Consider the following 14,886-nt stretch of genomic DNA (forward strand, 5'->3'; position numbering starts at 1 on the left):
AAAGACGAAGTCTGATTAAAGGAATTGAGTTGCATCAGGAATGCTTAAAATTAGGGCTGTCAAAATATTTATTGGGATTAATCACATACAAAATAAATGTTTGTGTTGCATCATATATTTTTGTGTGTATTGTGTGTAATTATTATGTGTATATATAAATACACACATACATTTAAGAAAAAAATTATTTATGTAAATTTTTTATTTATTTAAATATAATAGAAAATATATTAAAATAAAATATACGTACATGTAAATGTTTCTTAAATGCATACATGCATTTATACAAAATAATTACATACAGTGCACACACATATATTATGCCAAAACAAATGTTTATTTTGTATGCGATTAATCATGAATAATCTTTTGACAGCCCTATTTAAAATGCTTTATTGGATTTATTATTGAATTTATGCAGAATTTGACACCCAGCAATCAAAAACTTTTACGTTATCTTTGCACCTGCATGTTTATTAAAAGGCACCTATTATGCAAAATCCACTTTTACAAGGTGTTTGGAGATCATGTGTGTTGGCACTGTGAAAAAAATCCTCCTGCTTCTTGTTTTTTAATCCTCATTAGACCAAAGCAGTCTCATTAGACATGCCATCTTGATTCTCTTATCAATCTGAGGTCACATTGATAAAGTCCCGCCCACTTACAGTCCTGCATTACCATAGTTTCCACCCACAGCGAGTTGTACTTTGTCCACTAAAGACTATTATCTCAGACTGTATTAATCAGATCTATTTTAACTAAAAGCACTCATTGTCTGTTGGTAAGGAAGTAAGGAGCTGTAGCTCATTTGCATTTAAAGGTACAGACATTAAAACAGGTGTTTTTGCTCCCACCCACTCATTTTGGACATGCTATAATAAATGATCCGTGGGGTATTTTGAGCTGAAACTTCACAGACACATTCTGTGACTTATATAACATCTTGTAAAAAGGCCATAATAGGTGCCCTTTAAATCTTTTTACTTCTTTGTCAAGTCCAATTTATTTCAGTTTTACCGCATTTTAATCCATCCTGTATAATTTAATAGATTTTCACCCAAAATCAATAGAGAACAAACAAAACATTTAGTTTCACACTGACTTATGACTAATTTTATTGTAGACTTTATTACATAAGGCCGTACAGAATTACATTAGGCTTTGTAAAACCCTCCAGTTGTTCTGGGGCTAACTTATTGGTGGCCATGTGTTTCTAAGTAGCTGTAAAGTCACAAGTTTTGCATTAATGACATCAAAGTGGGCTTAAAGCTCTTACCCTCCAAAGCTCGTGACCAACTCCGCATTATGCTTGCACTGGACCAGTTAACAGTCATAGAGACGAACAGACATCTCGGCAAGGCCGATCTCATGATGACAGAACGGACAGCAGTCAACCAGTCATGCACAATAAACTGGCCAGACACAACAGTGAATCACCTTGGAAGAGCAGTCCAATGCAATAGCCATTTCACTGCAGCTCAATGTCTTTATTTAGCTTAAAATATAAATAGATAGGATGTTAGGATTGTGACATATATTATTTTTTAACATATTTTGATAACACCAAAAGTGATGTCCCACTTTGAACAACTCTTGCATTAAAAATGTTGTATACATGTTGCATTTTTGCGTTTGGAGTATAAACTGAAACTTAAGTCTGAGAAACTATGTGCAAAGTTAAAGACCTTCAGGTACTTTCAGTGTAACGGAAAGTCAATATCCACTGTAAAAAAATTATCACACAGGTCTTCTAAACTTTTTGTAGGACACATACCGCAGAAGACAGATGCAGCGCAGTGTCACGCGGCAGATGTCCTTTGACCTGACCAAGCTGCTGGTCACTGAGGACTGGTTTAGTGACATCAGCCCCCAGACCATGAGAAGACTGCTCAACATCGTATCGGTCACAGGTCTGTGCGACCTCATTATAGGCTCATTCGTTCTTGAATGTTTAATGTTCGCATGGAATGCTAAAGATTAGTGTGATGCATTTACAAATGTATAATAGTAATAAAGTGTCCTCTGATAGGTCGACTTCTCCGAGCCAATCAGATCATTTTTAACTGGGACCGGTTGGCGTCCTGGATCAACTTGACGGAGGAGTGGCCTTATCGCACCTCGTGGATCATTTTGTTTTTGGAGGAGGCCGATGGGGTCTCAGACCAGGTTACTCTAAAGACCATCTATGAGAGGTGAGCTCCCATGTGCTATATACACTTGACACCAACTTCGACACATAGTACGTTGCCCATTTTTGTGCATATTTTTGTACACTGTTAAGATTAAAGGAACAGTATGTAGGATTGTGGCCAAAACTGGTATTGCAATCACAAAACTTGTGGCTAAAACTGGTACTGCAATCACACAACTGGTAGCGCCAATACAAAAAATGACAACATAAACATCAGTTGAGAGCTGCAACTCCACTTTTTAAATGACAATATCCTGGCCAGACCCCTGTTGTCAGTGATATAAATATTTGAAATGAAAATGATTTCTTAATGTCTAGTGACATATCAGGGCCATTTTATGATTAATTGATATAAATTTCTTACATACTGTTCCTTTAAGGTCGGCATGAAACAGAAGTAGCGATTGTCTTATGACTTATATACGAGTGAAATATGAAATATGTGGCAGATGCCTTTATCGAAAGTGCATTACAAGCTATAGATATATATTTTTTTATTAGAATGTGTGTTCCCTGGGTTCGAACCCATGACCTTTTGCCCTTACCACTGAGCTATACAGGAACATACAGGAAATGATAAAAAAGGTAGGGCGGGACTTGATGTCATACATTTAGAACTAATTTGATTGTTTGAAATTGGGCCATGTTGCTACTTGCTAATCGCTGCAATCTTTTCTTGAGATGTAATGCAACACATATTGAATTAAGGTTGAGAAAAAGAGCCATCAGGTGCCCAGGTTAGGAAAGATAAGGAGAAATTTATAAAGGATGAAAGTGTGTATGCTGCTTTGTAATGAAGCATATCTAATATTTCATTATGTAGCTTGCTATGCAATTACGCATAAAGCAGTAATATTCATTTGTTCTGTCCAACTAGCTTATGCAACATTGACTACGCATTCAAAAGTTTTAGGATAACTTTCACTTATTATAAATATTTGTCTACATATTACTATAATAGCAAATTAATTAAACCGTTTAATAATGGAACATGAGAGGTAGGGCTGAAACGATTCATCGAGTTACTCGATTTACTCGATTCAAAAAATTCCTCGAGGCAAAAATTCTGCCTCGAAGCCTCGTTAAATTCCTATGACGCGCACTACACGCGCCGAGATCTGATTCACACGGACCGTTGTTCAATGTTCAGGAAGCACATCATAGCGCGTGGTACATTTTGAATTTAGTTGGCGCGATGGCGGAGCGAATATGTCCATAAACGGCAGGTAGAGACTGTCTAAAGTTTGGGATCAATTACATTATCATTACATTCAGCATCTGAACTGAAAACATCCACTGCTGTTTCACCAAGCGTCGATGAAACAAGGTAACATAGCTTTCGCTGATTTTAATCCCATACTGTATTTGTAGCGGTTTGACTAGATATGATGTTTAGCTTTGATGTTTTCGTATTCACGTTCAATTGCTTAAAAAAGAACCCCTTCACAAACACGCATGCACTTTACAGGTGTGTGTACCAAAAAAACGGCACCACAGTGCAATCATTTATGGGCAACTTGTAATCTGACATATTTTGTTCCATTATAATAATCTCTGTTTTATTGGAGTTTAGCATAAGTTATTCTCTCTCACGCGAGTCAGACCGATCGCGCAATGCATCATATGCTTAAACTTTTATGTAGCCATGCAACAATAATTTCAGCATGCATTCACTGTATACAGCGGGACGTGATGTCGTAACGCGTTTTTTTCGAACAGATTCTTAACCTAAAATGCACCGCAATGCAAGTGATGCAAACCAAATGCAGCGTTCTATTGAAAATGAATGTATGTTTTTCTGCCGTACCAAAATGCAATGAAGCAACTGAACGTCTGACTGGGGTGTCACTCTTCCTCAAGCACAGCACGCGTGCACACAGAAACACAGGTGCACGTGCGCGCGCACACACACAGGTTGTTACCATAGCAAATAGGCTCACCCCAGAAATGATATATTACATGTTAGTAGCCTTATGGTAAATGCTGCAGGTGTAGAAATGTACATAAACCAGATATTTACTTTGATGTCAGTGCTAGATTACAGCATGAAACCTGTTATGCATATTAATAAATTAAAGTGCTTAATTGTTGGCACTGGCACTTAATTTAATAATAAATAAAATAAATATAATAAATAATAAATTAATAGGCTTATTTTTTGGAGCCAAATACCTCAGTTTTTTTTAGAAATAAAAGCCAAATGCTTGAACATTTTACAGCCACGTCATTTTCGTTATGCATTATTTGTTTTGGTTGTTTAAAAACAAACAAAATTTTTATCCGATTACTCGATTAATCGATCGATTCAGTGCTAGATTAATCGATTACAAAAAGAATCGATAGCTGCAGCCCTAATGAGAGGGAACATAATAAAGTCAATACAGTGACTGAACCCCCCCAATAAAACAGAAACAATGTATAGTAGTTTATAAATATATTCGGGGATTAGTTAGTTTAGTGTAAGGTTTTAATAGGCCTCTGTTATTTAAGATAAGGTTAAGAAAAGATTTACATATTCTTAATAAAATAATGTATATTAAAAAGATAGAAACCACTGCGTATATGTTTTAAAGTATTAATATGCATTAAATAAGTGCTTATATTTTTTTTTTAAGTATTATTATACATTAAATAACTGCTTATATTTTTAAAAGTATTATTATACATTAAATAACTGCTTATATTTTTAAAAGTATTATTATACATTAAATAACTGCTTATACTTTTCAAGTATTATTATACATTAAATAACTGCTTATATTTTTTTAAGTATTATTATACATTAAATGACTGCTTATACATTTTTTTTAAGTATTATTATACATTAAATAACTGATTATATTTTTTTAAGTATTATTATACATTAAATAACTGCTTATATTTTTTTATTATTATTATACATTAAATAACTGCTTATATTTTTTAAGTATTCTTATACATTAAATAACGGCTTATATTTTTGTTAGTATTATTACACATTAAATAACTGCTTATATTTTTTAAGTATTATTATACATTAAATAATTGCTTATTTTTAAGTATTATTATACATTAAATAACTGCTTATTTTTTTAAGTATTATTATACATTAAATAACTGCTTATATATTTTTTAATTATTATTATACAAATAAATAACTGCTTATTTTTTAAGTATTATTATACATTAAATAACTGCTTATTTTTTAAGTATTATTATACATTAAATAACTGCTTATATATATTTTTAAGTATTATTATACATTAAATAATTGCTTATATTTTTGTAAGTATTATTTTACTTAAAATAACTGCTTATATTTTTGTAAGTATTATTATACATTAAATAACTGCTTATATTTTTTAAAGTATTATTACACATTAAATAACTGCTTATATTTTTGTAAGTATTATTATACATTAAATAACTGCATATATTTTTTAAGTATTATTATACATTAAATAATTGCTTATATTTTTGTAAGTATTATTTTACTTTAAATAACTGCTTATTTTTTAAGTATTATTATACATTAAATAACTGCTTATATTTTTGTAAGTATTATTATACATTAAATAACTGCTTATATTTTTTAAGTATTATAATACATCAAATAACTGCTTATATTTTTGTAAGTATTATTATACATTAAATAACTGCTTATATTTTTTAAGTATTATTATACATTAAATAACTGCTTATATTTTTGTAAACATTATTATACATTAAATAACTGCTTATATTTTTTAAGTATTATTATACGTTAAATAACTGCTTATATTTTTTCTAAGTATTATTATATATTAAATAATTGCTTATATTTTTTGCTTATATAAGTATTATTATATGTTAAATAATATAATTTACACAGTACATTTACAGAAATATTGTGCTTTTTGACTGTTAAAATAGCTCTGCGGCCCTCCGATGAAATATCCATCTCAGAAATGGGCCTCAAGCCATTTTGAGACCCCTGCCCTAATGGGTTAATATACACTGAAGGGAAATTATATTTTTATGAGGGAAAATAACTAATATTGTGAAATTATGCAACCAATGCTTTGTGTATTGATGAAAATATACATTATGTGTGCAGATAAATTAAAATATGACGACGTTCCAGTAACGTAAAATCGTATTGGTTGGTTCTTGCATGTCTCATGATGAAACATGCATATAACAACTAGTTAAGAGATATGCGATAACGAAGGAGTTTTGACGTTATCGACGTGTCTCCATATTGTAACGTTCCCCGCTGATCTTTATGTTTCCATGGATATTTCCCAAACTTACATACAGTACATTAACCCACTAGAGTCATTAGTTTGTATGTGCATAAGGGCGAGTAAGTTATGAGATAATATTCCTATTTGTATGAACTATTTCTTTACATTTTACCATGCACAAAAATCTTTGTATATAAGAGCTTTTAAACCAACATTAAAATGCTGTTTAGTGTAATTCTGCCACGGACCTGAGGGTGGCAGTAAGAAATCTCTGCTTGTCTGTACTGTGCCTTAGCACATTTCATGTACATCAAGATGTCTCATACTGTATGTGAAGCTTTGAAGTTTACTTTCAGTTGTTTACATGCAACTGTTAGACAGCAGGATACATCCAGAAACACAACCGTATGATGCTCAGTCCCTGCCTCATTAACACACTGTCATTGGATGAAGACTTTAATAATTGTCTTATTTACAAACATGCAACACACAGTTTCTGCATCTGCTTCTGTATTCTCTCTAGATGCTTTTGTGCGTGTATTTGTGTAGATGCTGTGAGGGGAAATCGAGGCTGTTAAGGCTGCTGATGCTCAGCATTTGGCCTTTAAAGGTTGCTCTCTGTCACAGTGCACTAACATGCTGTGACTCCCGGGGCTATAGATGTGTCAGAGCATCTTAGTGTCAGCATCTGCTACCCCTCTCTCTGTCACTGTCTCTCTCTCTCTCTTTCGCTCTCTTTCTCTCTTTCCCAGCCCCCACCCATGATGCCCTTTAGCGCTTTGTCTCACCCGTTCTCTTTTCGTACCCCGAGATCGTTCCTTCATTTCCTCGTCTTAACAATAGTTTTACCGACATCTCGGTGCAGGTGCTCGACAGAGGGCTTTTATTTTTCGCTGTGGATGCTAAAATAGAGGCCTGTCATGTTGTTCTGTTATCTGTGACAGATGTTGCTTAGATAACAAACTGTCAGATGTGCTGGTGCTCTTCTTCTTCCTTCTGTTACACTTTTGAGGTCACATGATCGCACGTTTGTTTCTGTTGAGCCGCGGTTAAGGCACAGCGGCCATCAAAGCACAGGCCTGCATGCGTCCGTTCCATATCCTTTTCTGGAGATGTCTTTTACTGAGCATGTGGCTAAACGTATGATTTTGACGGTTATAGATGTGATGGCCCACAGGCCCAGAAGGAATCTGCTAAATTCTGTAGCATTTTTTATTCTGGCATGGATTTAAAAATATTACATTCTTAACTTGAAAATCTATATCTAAAAATCTTTATCTGTCCGGCTACCTGGTAGTGTCACTTTTTGGTAAACTACCTACTGTATCTCGTATGTGGTCCACACTGATTTTAAGTGACCAGTCAGAGAGATCGATGTTAGTGAGTCTGTTATAAAGGTCATCTGCCATTCTTGATCTTAGTCATAAAGCCCGGTCTTGTCTTCAGTGGACTAATACTATGTGTGTGAGTGCAAGGGTTTGTTGCCCTGTTTAGCTTGGTTTTCAACATCCTTCTCTTTTTTTCGTACACACACACACAAATTCCTAGAAGAGGGAAGTGGCAAAAACCCCTTTTTGTAACATTGCTCCACGGTCGGTCATTATAAGGCTTTTACAGCGCTTATGTCTGCGTGTTTATTTACACGTTTTGTACGGGCAGTTTACGTAAGATGAGTCTTATAAAACCCAAACCACAATGTCAGAGTCAAGTTGGTCAACTAGTTCTTCAACAATCATGTCAAGTTATTGTTTTTCTTCAAAAAGAGGATTTTATAACACTGAAAGTAAACTGAAAACAGTTGTAATGTGTCACCTACAGTAATAAATAAATGTGCCTAAAACAGCAATGCTGTAGAACAGGGCCAAATGCGGCCCTTCAATCATCTTTATCTGGCCCGCTGTTCATTTTTGTGTGATTTAAAACTTTCTCGTGGTTACTTTTACCTTTCCACTGTACCTGACAGTCTGAAAGGGGCTGCGTGGGGTGCCAACCATTTGCTGGTGCGTAATCATCGGATCCAATTTGAGCTTTGGATGCAAAAAAAAACTTCACCGTATGTGACAAACCAACCGGAAGTGATGTTTTTCAGTGTGTTCCAATCAAAACACTGTGTGCAAGGTGAAAATTATTAATCCCTTAACTTTATCAGTTACATCTGAATCCTTTAAAAACGATTGATTACTAATAAATAAATTATTAACTATAAATATATTCATAGATTAAAGGCTCTTGCACTGGAATGAGCTTCTCTCCCATGTTGACATGAATTTGCGATTAAACTGAAATTTTATTGCGACTGCTGCCACTAGGGGGCGAATGCCGACAGTCACATCCGAATATAGTACAATGGAAAGGCAGTTTAGCCTTTATATCTTTAAAATATTAAAAACAAAAACATGAAGTGCAATTTAAGTCATTAGGAGAAGACTGGCTATATGTTGGGAATACTTAAAATTTAACAATTTTTAAAAGTTAAACAGTTATGAACAAAATAAGTTTAAGAGCTGCATTACAGTTAGTGCTATAAATAATACACTTTTTTTGTGCAATGTTCATAGTTGAATTACCAGCATTTGGCTCTTGCAATGTTAAACTGCAACTGTTTTAAAATATTAAAAAAAGAAAATAGGACATTTCAGTAATTACATTAAAAGGCAAAATACTGGATACAAGAACTTTGCATCTTTTTAAATAAAAAGCATTTTTTTAAATATGACCTATAACAAAAAGTAACAAAAACAAAATAAGTTATAACATATATAATAATAATAATAAATATAACAATAAAAAATAATATATATATATATATATATATATATATATATATATATATATATATATATATATATATATATATATATATATATAAAGGTAAAAATATTCACAATTTTCATAATTTAAACTAAAATCTGGCCCTTAAAGAAGAGTAGTTGACGACCCCTGCTATAGAAGAACCATTTTTGGTTCCTCAGAGAACAAATTCAGTCAAAGGTTCTTTCAAAAGAACCTTTTTATCCCTTAAGTCATGACGTGAGAAATACTGTTTACGGGTCCAAGCTTCCACTCATTTCAATAGAGGATATTATTTAAACAGATGTGTATGAGCACTATTTATTTATATCACACATTTAAGTGAAAAGTTTATAAACTCACTGTGTACATTGTAGTTTCCAGGCTCACAGAATTACAGGCAGCAATATATTAATAATTCGTAAAAAAATCCATGTCCGTGAGTCCATGTCTGGTCATCTCGAATTTTGTTTTGGAGAAATTTTTTTGCATCTGTTTTAGGTAGTTTTGCTTTATGAAACGATGTTTACGGAAGTGTCTGGAGGTGAAAATATTAAATAAATTTTTTATACTGATTTAAATTTATTGTAATAAATAAAGATAATGCAATATAGTATTATTTTATACATAAAAATTAGGTTTTGGTTTGCTGTGATGTTTGCTGGATACTCTTGTCACAAATTAATAAATTACAGTCACTGCATTATTATTAAAAGGTTTGGAAATGTAAAAACTACATTCTTAGACCTTTCCAACAATATATAGTTTTTCGTGATAGATTAAAATTTACATGCAAAATATTCAAGTAAACTCAGGTGTCCTGCTCACGGGACAGCACCAGTTAATGGGGGGTTAATGTTCATTTAACTTTGAACAAACTGTTGCCAGTAAATAACATACATTTTAATCTGCTGTCAGTAATACTGTTATTTCTACAGAATTTTTTTACAGTGACCTTTGATGTACTAATATGCACCCTTTAGTTACAAATGTACTTTTTGAAATAAAAGGTACCGTCCCCGTGATAGTTTCTGTACCTTTATTTATGAGAGAGTTTTTTATGATGAACCTATCAGAAGCAATCATTTGAGATTGTAACTACTTTGAAATGTTAATAGCTTGCTAACACACATTTTTATAGACACAAACATCTGAAGGCAACTCCGTTGCCCCCCTTGAGTACAAAGTTTGTTATCGCCACATCAACGCATAAAAGCACATCATGTACGACTCCGTGCTTGCAATTAATTCGCCAGGCATTTGAGAACTTGCACAGATTGTTTCTGGTTTAATACAACACAAATGAGTGTTACCTCTTATATTGCCTGTAGTATGGAAACAACTGTCTGGTCTCAAAGCGAGCCAGTCCTTTAATCTGCACCAGAATGTGAATAATCTGTTAATAACATCAGCTTGTTTTATAATTAACATTGAGACTTTGCAGGCTAAAGTAATCCGTCCAAGCAGCGTAACACAAAGATTACTTTGTCCTTAAGGTACACTGGGTTGTTTCACACTTTTATTAACCACCTAAACCAGACACAGTGCATGTGGATGTGTACAAGTGTTTCCAGCATGGCTACAGTACCGCAGCAAATACATTTTATGTCTGTAGTTTGACTTGAATGCAGATGAGATAAATTTTTTTATATATATATATAAATAAAAGAAATAAATAACAAGCCTTTCCATTCTCTGTTATTGTTGTCCAATTCACAAATAGCTTGTTTTTTAATAAATAAATTGTCTGAAGGTCTTTATGCTTTCTATAGTAGATAGAAAGAAAAAGTACAGTCATCCTGTTCAAATGGTATAAAACTGTCAGAGTTGTTTTTTAAGTCTGTGTATCTTTCTTAAAGGAAAAATACAAATTACTCCTGGTAGACTGACTCCTCCTTGCCAACAGCATTTAGTCAAATTGCAAGGAAAATGTTTAGCAAATTGTGTTTCTGCCAAACTTCTGCTCTTTTTTTCTGTTACACTCTTTCAATCTTTTTGGACTTGTAGTTCAGGCTTAAAAAATAGGATCTTGCATGTTTGTGCTAGTTATCATATTTGACTTTCATCGTGAGACACGCAAGAACCAATGAGATTGAACGTGCGCTGTGTTTGAACTTATTCCAGGTTTCTATGGATACGTGATGTATTGATCGCAAAATAATCTAAATATTTAAATTGTTGTCTCTTACAAGCATATAATTTTGCTAAAGAAGACATTTATGAGTTCACTGGAGTCCTTTGGATTATTTTACTGTCACTGCGGCTGTACCCTTTCAAAAAATACAGCTTTGTACCTAAAGCGTTCATATTAGTACCTCAGAGCAGAGTCCTGCACGGGTCAATTTTTGGAGACCCGCTCCAGCCCGTACCCGCAAAGTTCAGCACCAGATCCGACCCGTCACCCGTGATAATATCAAAGTTAAAGAAGTAGTCCACTTTAAAGATGGGGTCCATTGACTTGACTTTTCATTGTAGGAATAAAAAATACTATGGTAAGTCAATGGGCCCCATCTTTAAAATGGACTACTTCTATAAATTTGCACCAGCCCAGACCAGTTAATATTTGGCTCGTTACCCGACCCGTACCCGTACATGCATAAATTTAACACTACTGTACATACCAAATTAATACATATATGTATCTAATGGTACTCATTAGGAACTTTTTAAATGGTACAGCCCCAGTGACAGCTGGGGTGCATATTTCTACCATTTTTTAAGGGTGAGTAAATTATGTGAGAATTTTTCTATTTGGATAAACTTTTTTAATGGTCTCCCCTCTGTATGTCTGTCGAACCATGAGTCACGGATGTTTTTGGGTTTTCGTGGCTATTATTTTAGGCTCATAGTGAAACTCATTCTGGCCATTTCGCCATAAAAAAGAAAGCAGACGGAAGTCCAAATGGAGAGAGAAAAAGAGACAAATGTTCTGGTGCCCATGATCTGTATTCAACTTTTTGAGCAGAGTCAGGTCCACTGAGAGTTTATTTATGGCTCTTTGCTCCGGTTTTCGCTTGTTACGAGGTGTGGCCCGCCGAGCCGGTTCTGCTCCGACATCTGGTGTCCGGCATGTGCCAGGACGGTATGACAGAACCTGAGTGGGCCGGGTAACATGCCCAGTAGCCCCTTATCAGTCGGCTCTGGCCCGGTAACATATGTCCCCTACCCCCCTGCTCTGAAAGGGGCCCTTGTTAATTAACCCAACAGGAGAGTTGGCGTAGCGTGTTGCTCCCGCTTAGCCAATCGGCGGGGAGACCGAATGTGAGAGCGTAGGAACGAGGACACGCCCCCTCACCTTTCCATCCACACTTCCCTCACCTCTCTCTCTCAGTCTCCTTCAGCACCGCAGCAGCGTGCCAACTCTGTGTGACATTCACCGGTGGAAAAAGTGCACGAAAAGCCTTCCGCTTTCAAAAGCCTTGTCCCTCTCACAATGCTTCCTGTCACAATGCTCGGCTTATTCATTGTGGGAACAATTGCCTCTCAGTGCTGGCTTCCAAATCCAGGATTTGCGGCGATTTCTCCGAAACTTTCTAACTAATGACACTCGAAGTGAATACGTGGAAGGCTATTGGAGCTAATTAGACAGGCTCTTCTCCCAAGTACTGAAACATTAAGATGACATATCGTTCATTCAGGATTACTTTAATTGGTACAATTATTGTAATTTTAGTCGCAATTACGCTCGGCGATAAAAGCGCCTTCTGAAGCGCATTTATGTGATTTTCCTTTATGTGAAAACCCTAATAAGCCTTTAAATAATTCTCCTCAAAAGCAGACGGCTTCCTTTATTCTGCTCTTTTGAACCTCTTGCTTTTGAGTCGGGACTTCTCGCTTTCCTGTCGGCTCCGCGTTGACGATTTGTATTTTTGTCACGTACCATCCTTGTCTCCGGCATCTCGTTGTGCCACTAACAACCCTGAGGTGTTTTCTCTTCTGCTCTTGGAGGGAAGCTATTGTCCACGAACCTGATGCTTCAAGAACTCTTCGGTGGACGAAACTACTGTAAGTAATTTAAAAGTGCAGCCATTATTTGCCAAGATGCCCACAGGCCCTCAAAATCATTAGGCTCTTGAAAATCGCATCTATTTCCCAAAGCACAAAACCCCTATCTAGGATAGAAAGTGCATTTATTGGGGGCACAAAGTGACCTTGTGACGGCTGAGATGAGTTTGAAACTAGGGAAGAGGCTGAGGGCCGTACAGAGCGATTTAAGGGTACTCTGATGCTTTTCGGATTGCTGCTGTAATGGTCTATCGAGCCATTTTCTGGCCCATTATTGCGAATAAAGGAAAAGCCATCATGCCAGCTCACAAGTGTCAAGGCCCATTCATTTTTCTTTAACCATTCCAGCGGTTTGAAAGCATTGACATACAGAACTCTAAGGTGTTATGTCAGCAAATCCAAGGTGCTGAGATTGGCTGGGGAAAACGTGGGTGTAAAAACAAAAGAATGTACTCAATAACCTGTCAGACGTGCGGTTAAGACTGGAAGTCACATGTGATGAAAGATGGAGTATTACCAACAGCTTTGCACAAAGAGCAGAAATGGGCCTGTTTAAGCCCTTAAGGTCCTAACAACCACCCTGGAACAGAAAAACCTCATAGATTGACTATATTAAGGGTGAGGAATAAAACACAAGACGTAGGATAAATAGCATCACCTGTTAACCGGGGATTCATGGCTGATGGGCTGCCAAATTAGCTTTGGTAAGGGATTTCATGAAGTATTACACTCATCACATAGTCTATTGAGATTGATCTTCATGAAATGCTCGGTTTTAGTTGTTTTTGTTATGGTTTATGGAAGGTGAATGTATCCCTGTCTTGGCTGAGGACACAGAACATACTTTATTGTGAAGTTATTTTAAAGAATGTGATTGAAATAAATCTGCTCTAGATGTTTGACCCAGGGCTGTATAAAAATAGAAAATCGTCATATTGACCATGTTCCTCAAACTACTAAACTACTGCTAAAATTCCTCTTTCTGTTTCCTGTGAAGCTTTCGGTAACAAACATCCTTTGACATCTTTCCATTGTGTTCCAGTTGATTGCTGCATTGGGACAGGTCTCAGCTTTCTTGAATTAAAAAAATAAATCTGATAGCTGTTGTTTTTAAGCTTTTTGGCCAGACGCATTTATTTATAGATGGGTATACTTATTATGGCCTGCTAGTTTAGTGAGTTTCTCTGTACTTTAGTTTCTTGGTTTAAATGTTCGCTCCATTTTGATTGAACTTAACACAGATAGACGTGTTGATAGAAATGGATGCAGAAGTTGAACCCAAACCCCAAGACTCAATCTCTAGTAAATAAAGACTTGGACAGATAAAATAAAACTATGTTAAATAAAATGTTATTTTTTAGCATATTAACTCTTTCACCGCCAGCGTTTTTTAAAGGTGACATAGATTGATTGAACGGAGTATTTATCCTTGTTCTGTGATGTGACATGTGGACAAAAAAAGTTTTGTTTTGGTCTGTAATGCCTTAGAAGCTTCCTAAAAACCTCTCTCAGATAGCTCTATTAGGGTGGGGGATTTTAAACAAGTGGTTTTGCATCTGTTTGGCTCCCCCTACTGGCTTAACTTGCAATCTCATTACTGATTGGCTGACTTTGCTGCCACTAAAAAAATGTAGCCATTTATTTTAAAGTCTAGGAGCAGTTAGATGCCTGTGATGTCATAAGCATCAGTTTTTC

General features: G+C 35.3%; 1 protein-coding gene across 4 annotated transcripts in view; it reads left to right on the plus strand.

Moving 5' to 3' along the window:
* Window positions 1–14,886, plus strand: part of kidins220a (kinase D-interacting substrate 220a) — an 84,958-nt gene that overhangs the window by 21,295 nt on the left and 48,777 nt on the right. For all 4 annotated transcript variants that reach the window (XM_065288464.2, XM_065288463.2, XM_073812299.1 and 1 more), the window contains exons 21-22: window positions 1,766–1,910; window positions 2,030–2,192. In XM_065288464.2, coding sequence (XP_065144536.2) covers window positions 1,766–1,910; window positions 2,030–2,192 — 308 coding nt within the window. The remainder of the gene's footprint in view (window positions 1–1,765; window positions 1,911–2,029; window positions 2,193–14,886) is intronic.

Source organism: Paramisgurnus dabryanus, chromosome 17 (genome assembly GCF_030506205.2).
Source record: "Paramisgurnus dabryanus chromosome 17, PD_genome_1.1, whole genome shotgun sequence".
Lineage (NCBI taxonomy): Eukaryota > Metazoa > Chordata > Actinopteri > Cypriniformes > Cobitidae > Paramisgurnus > Paramisgurnus dabryanus.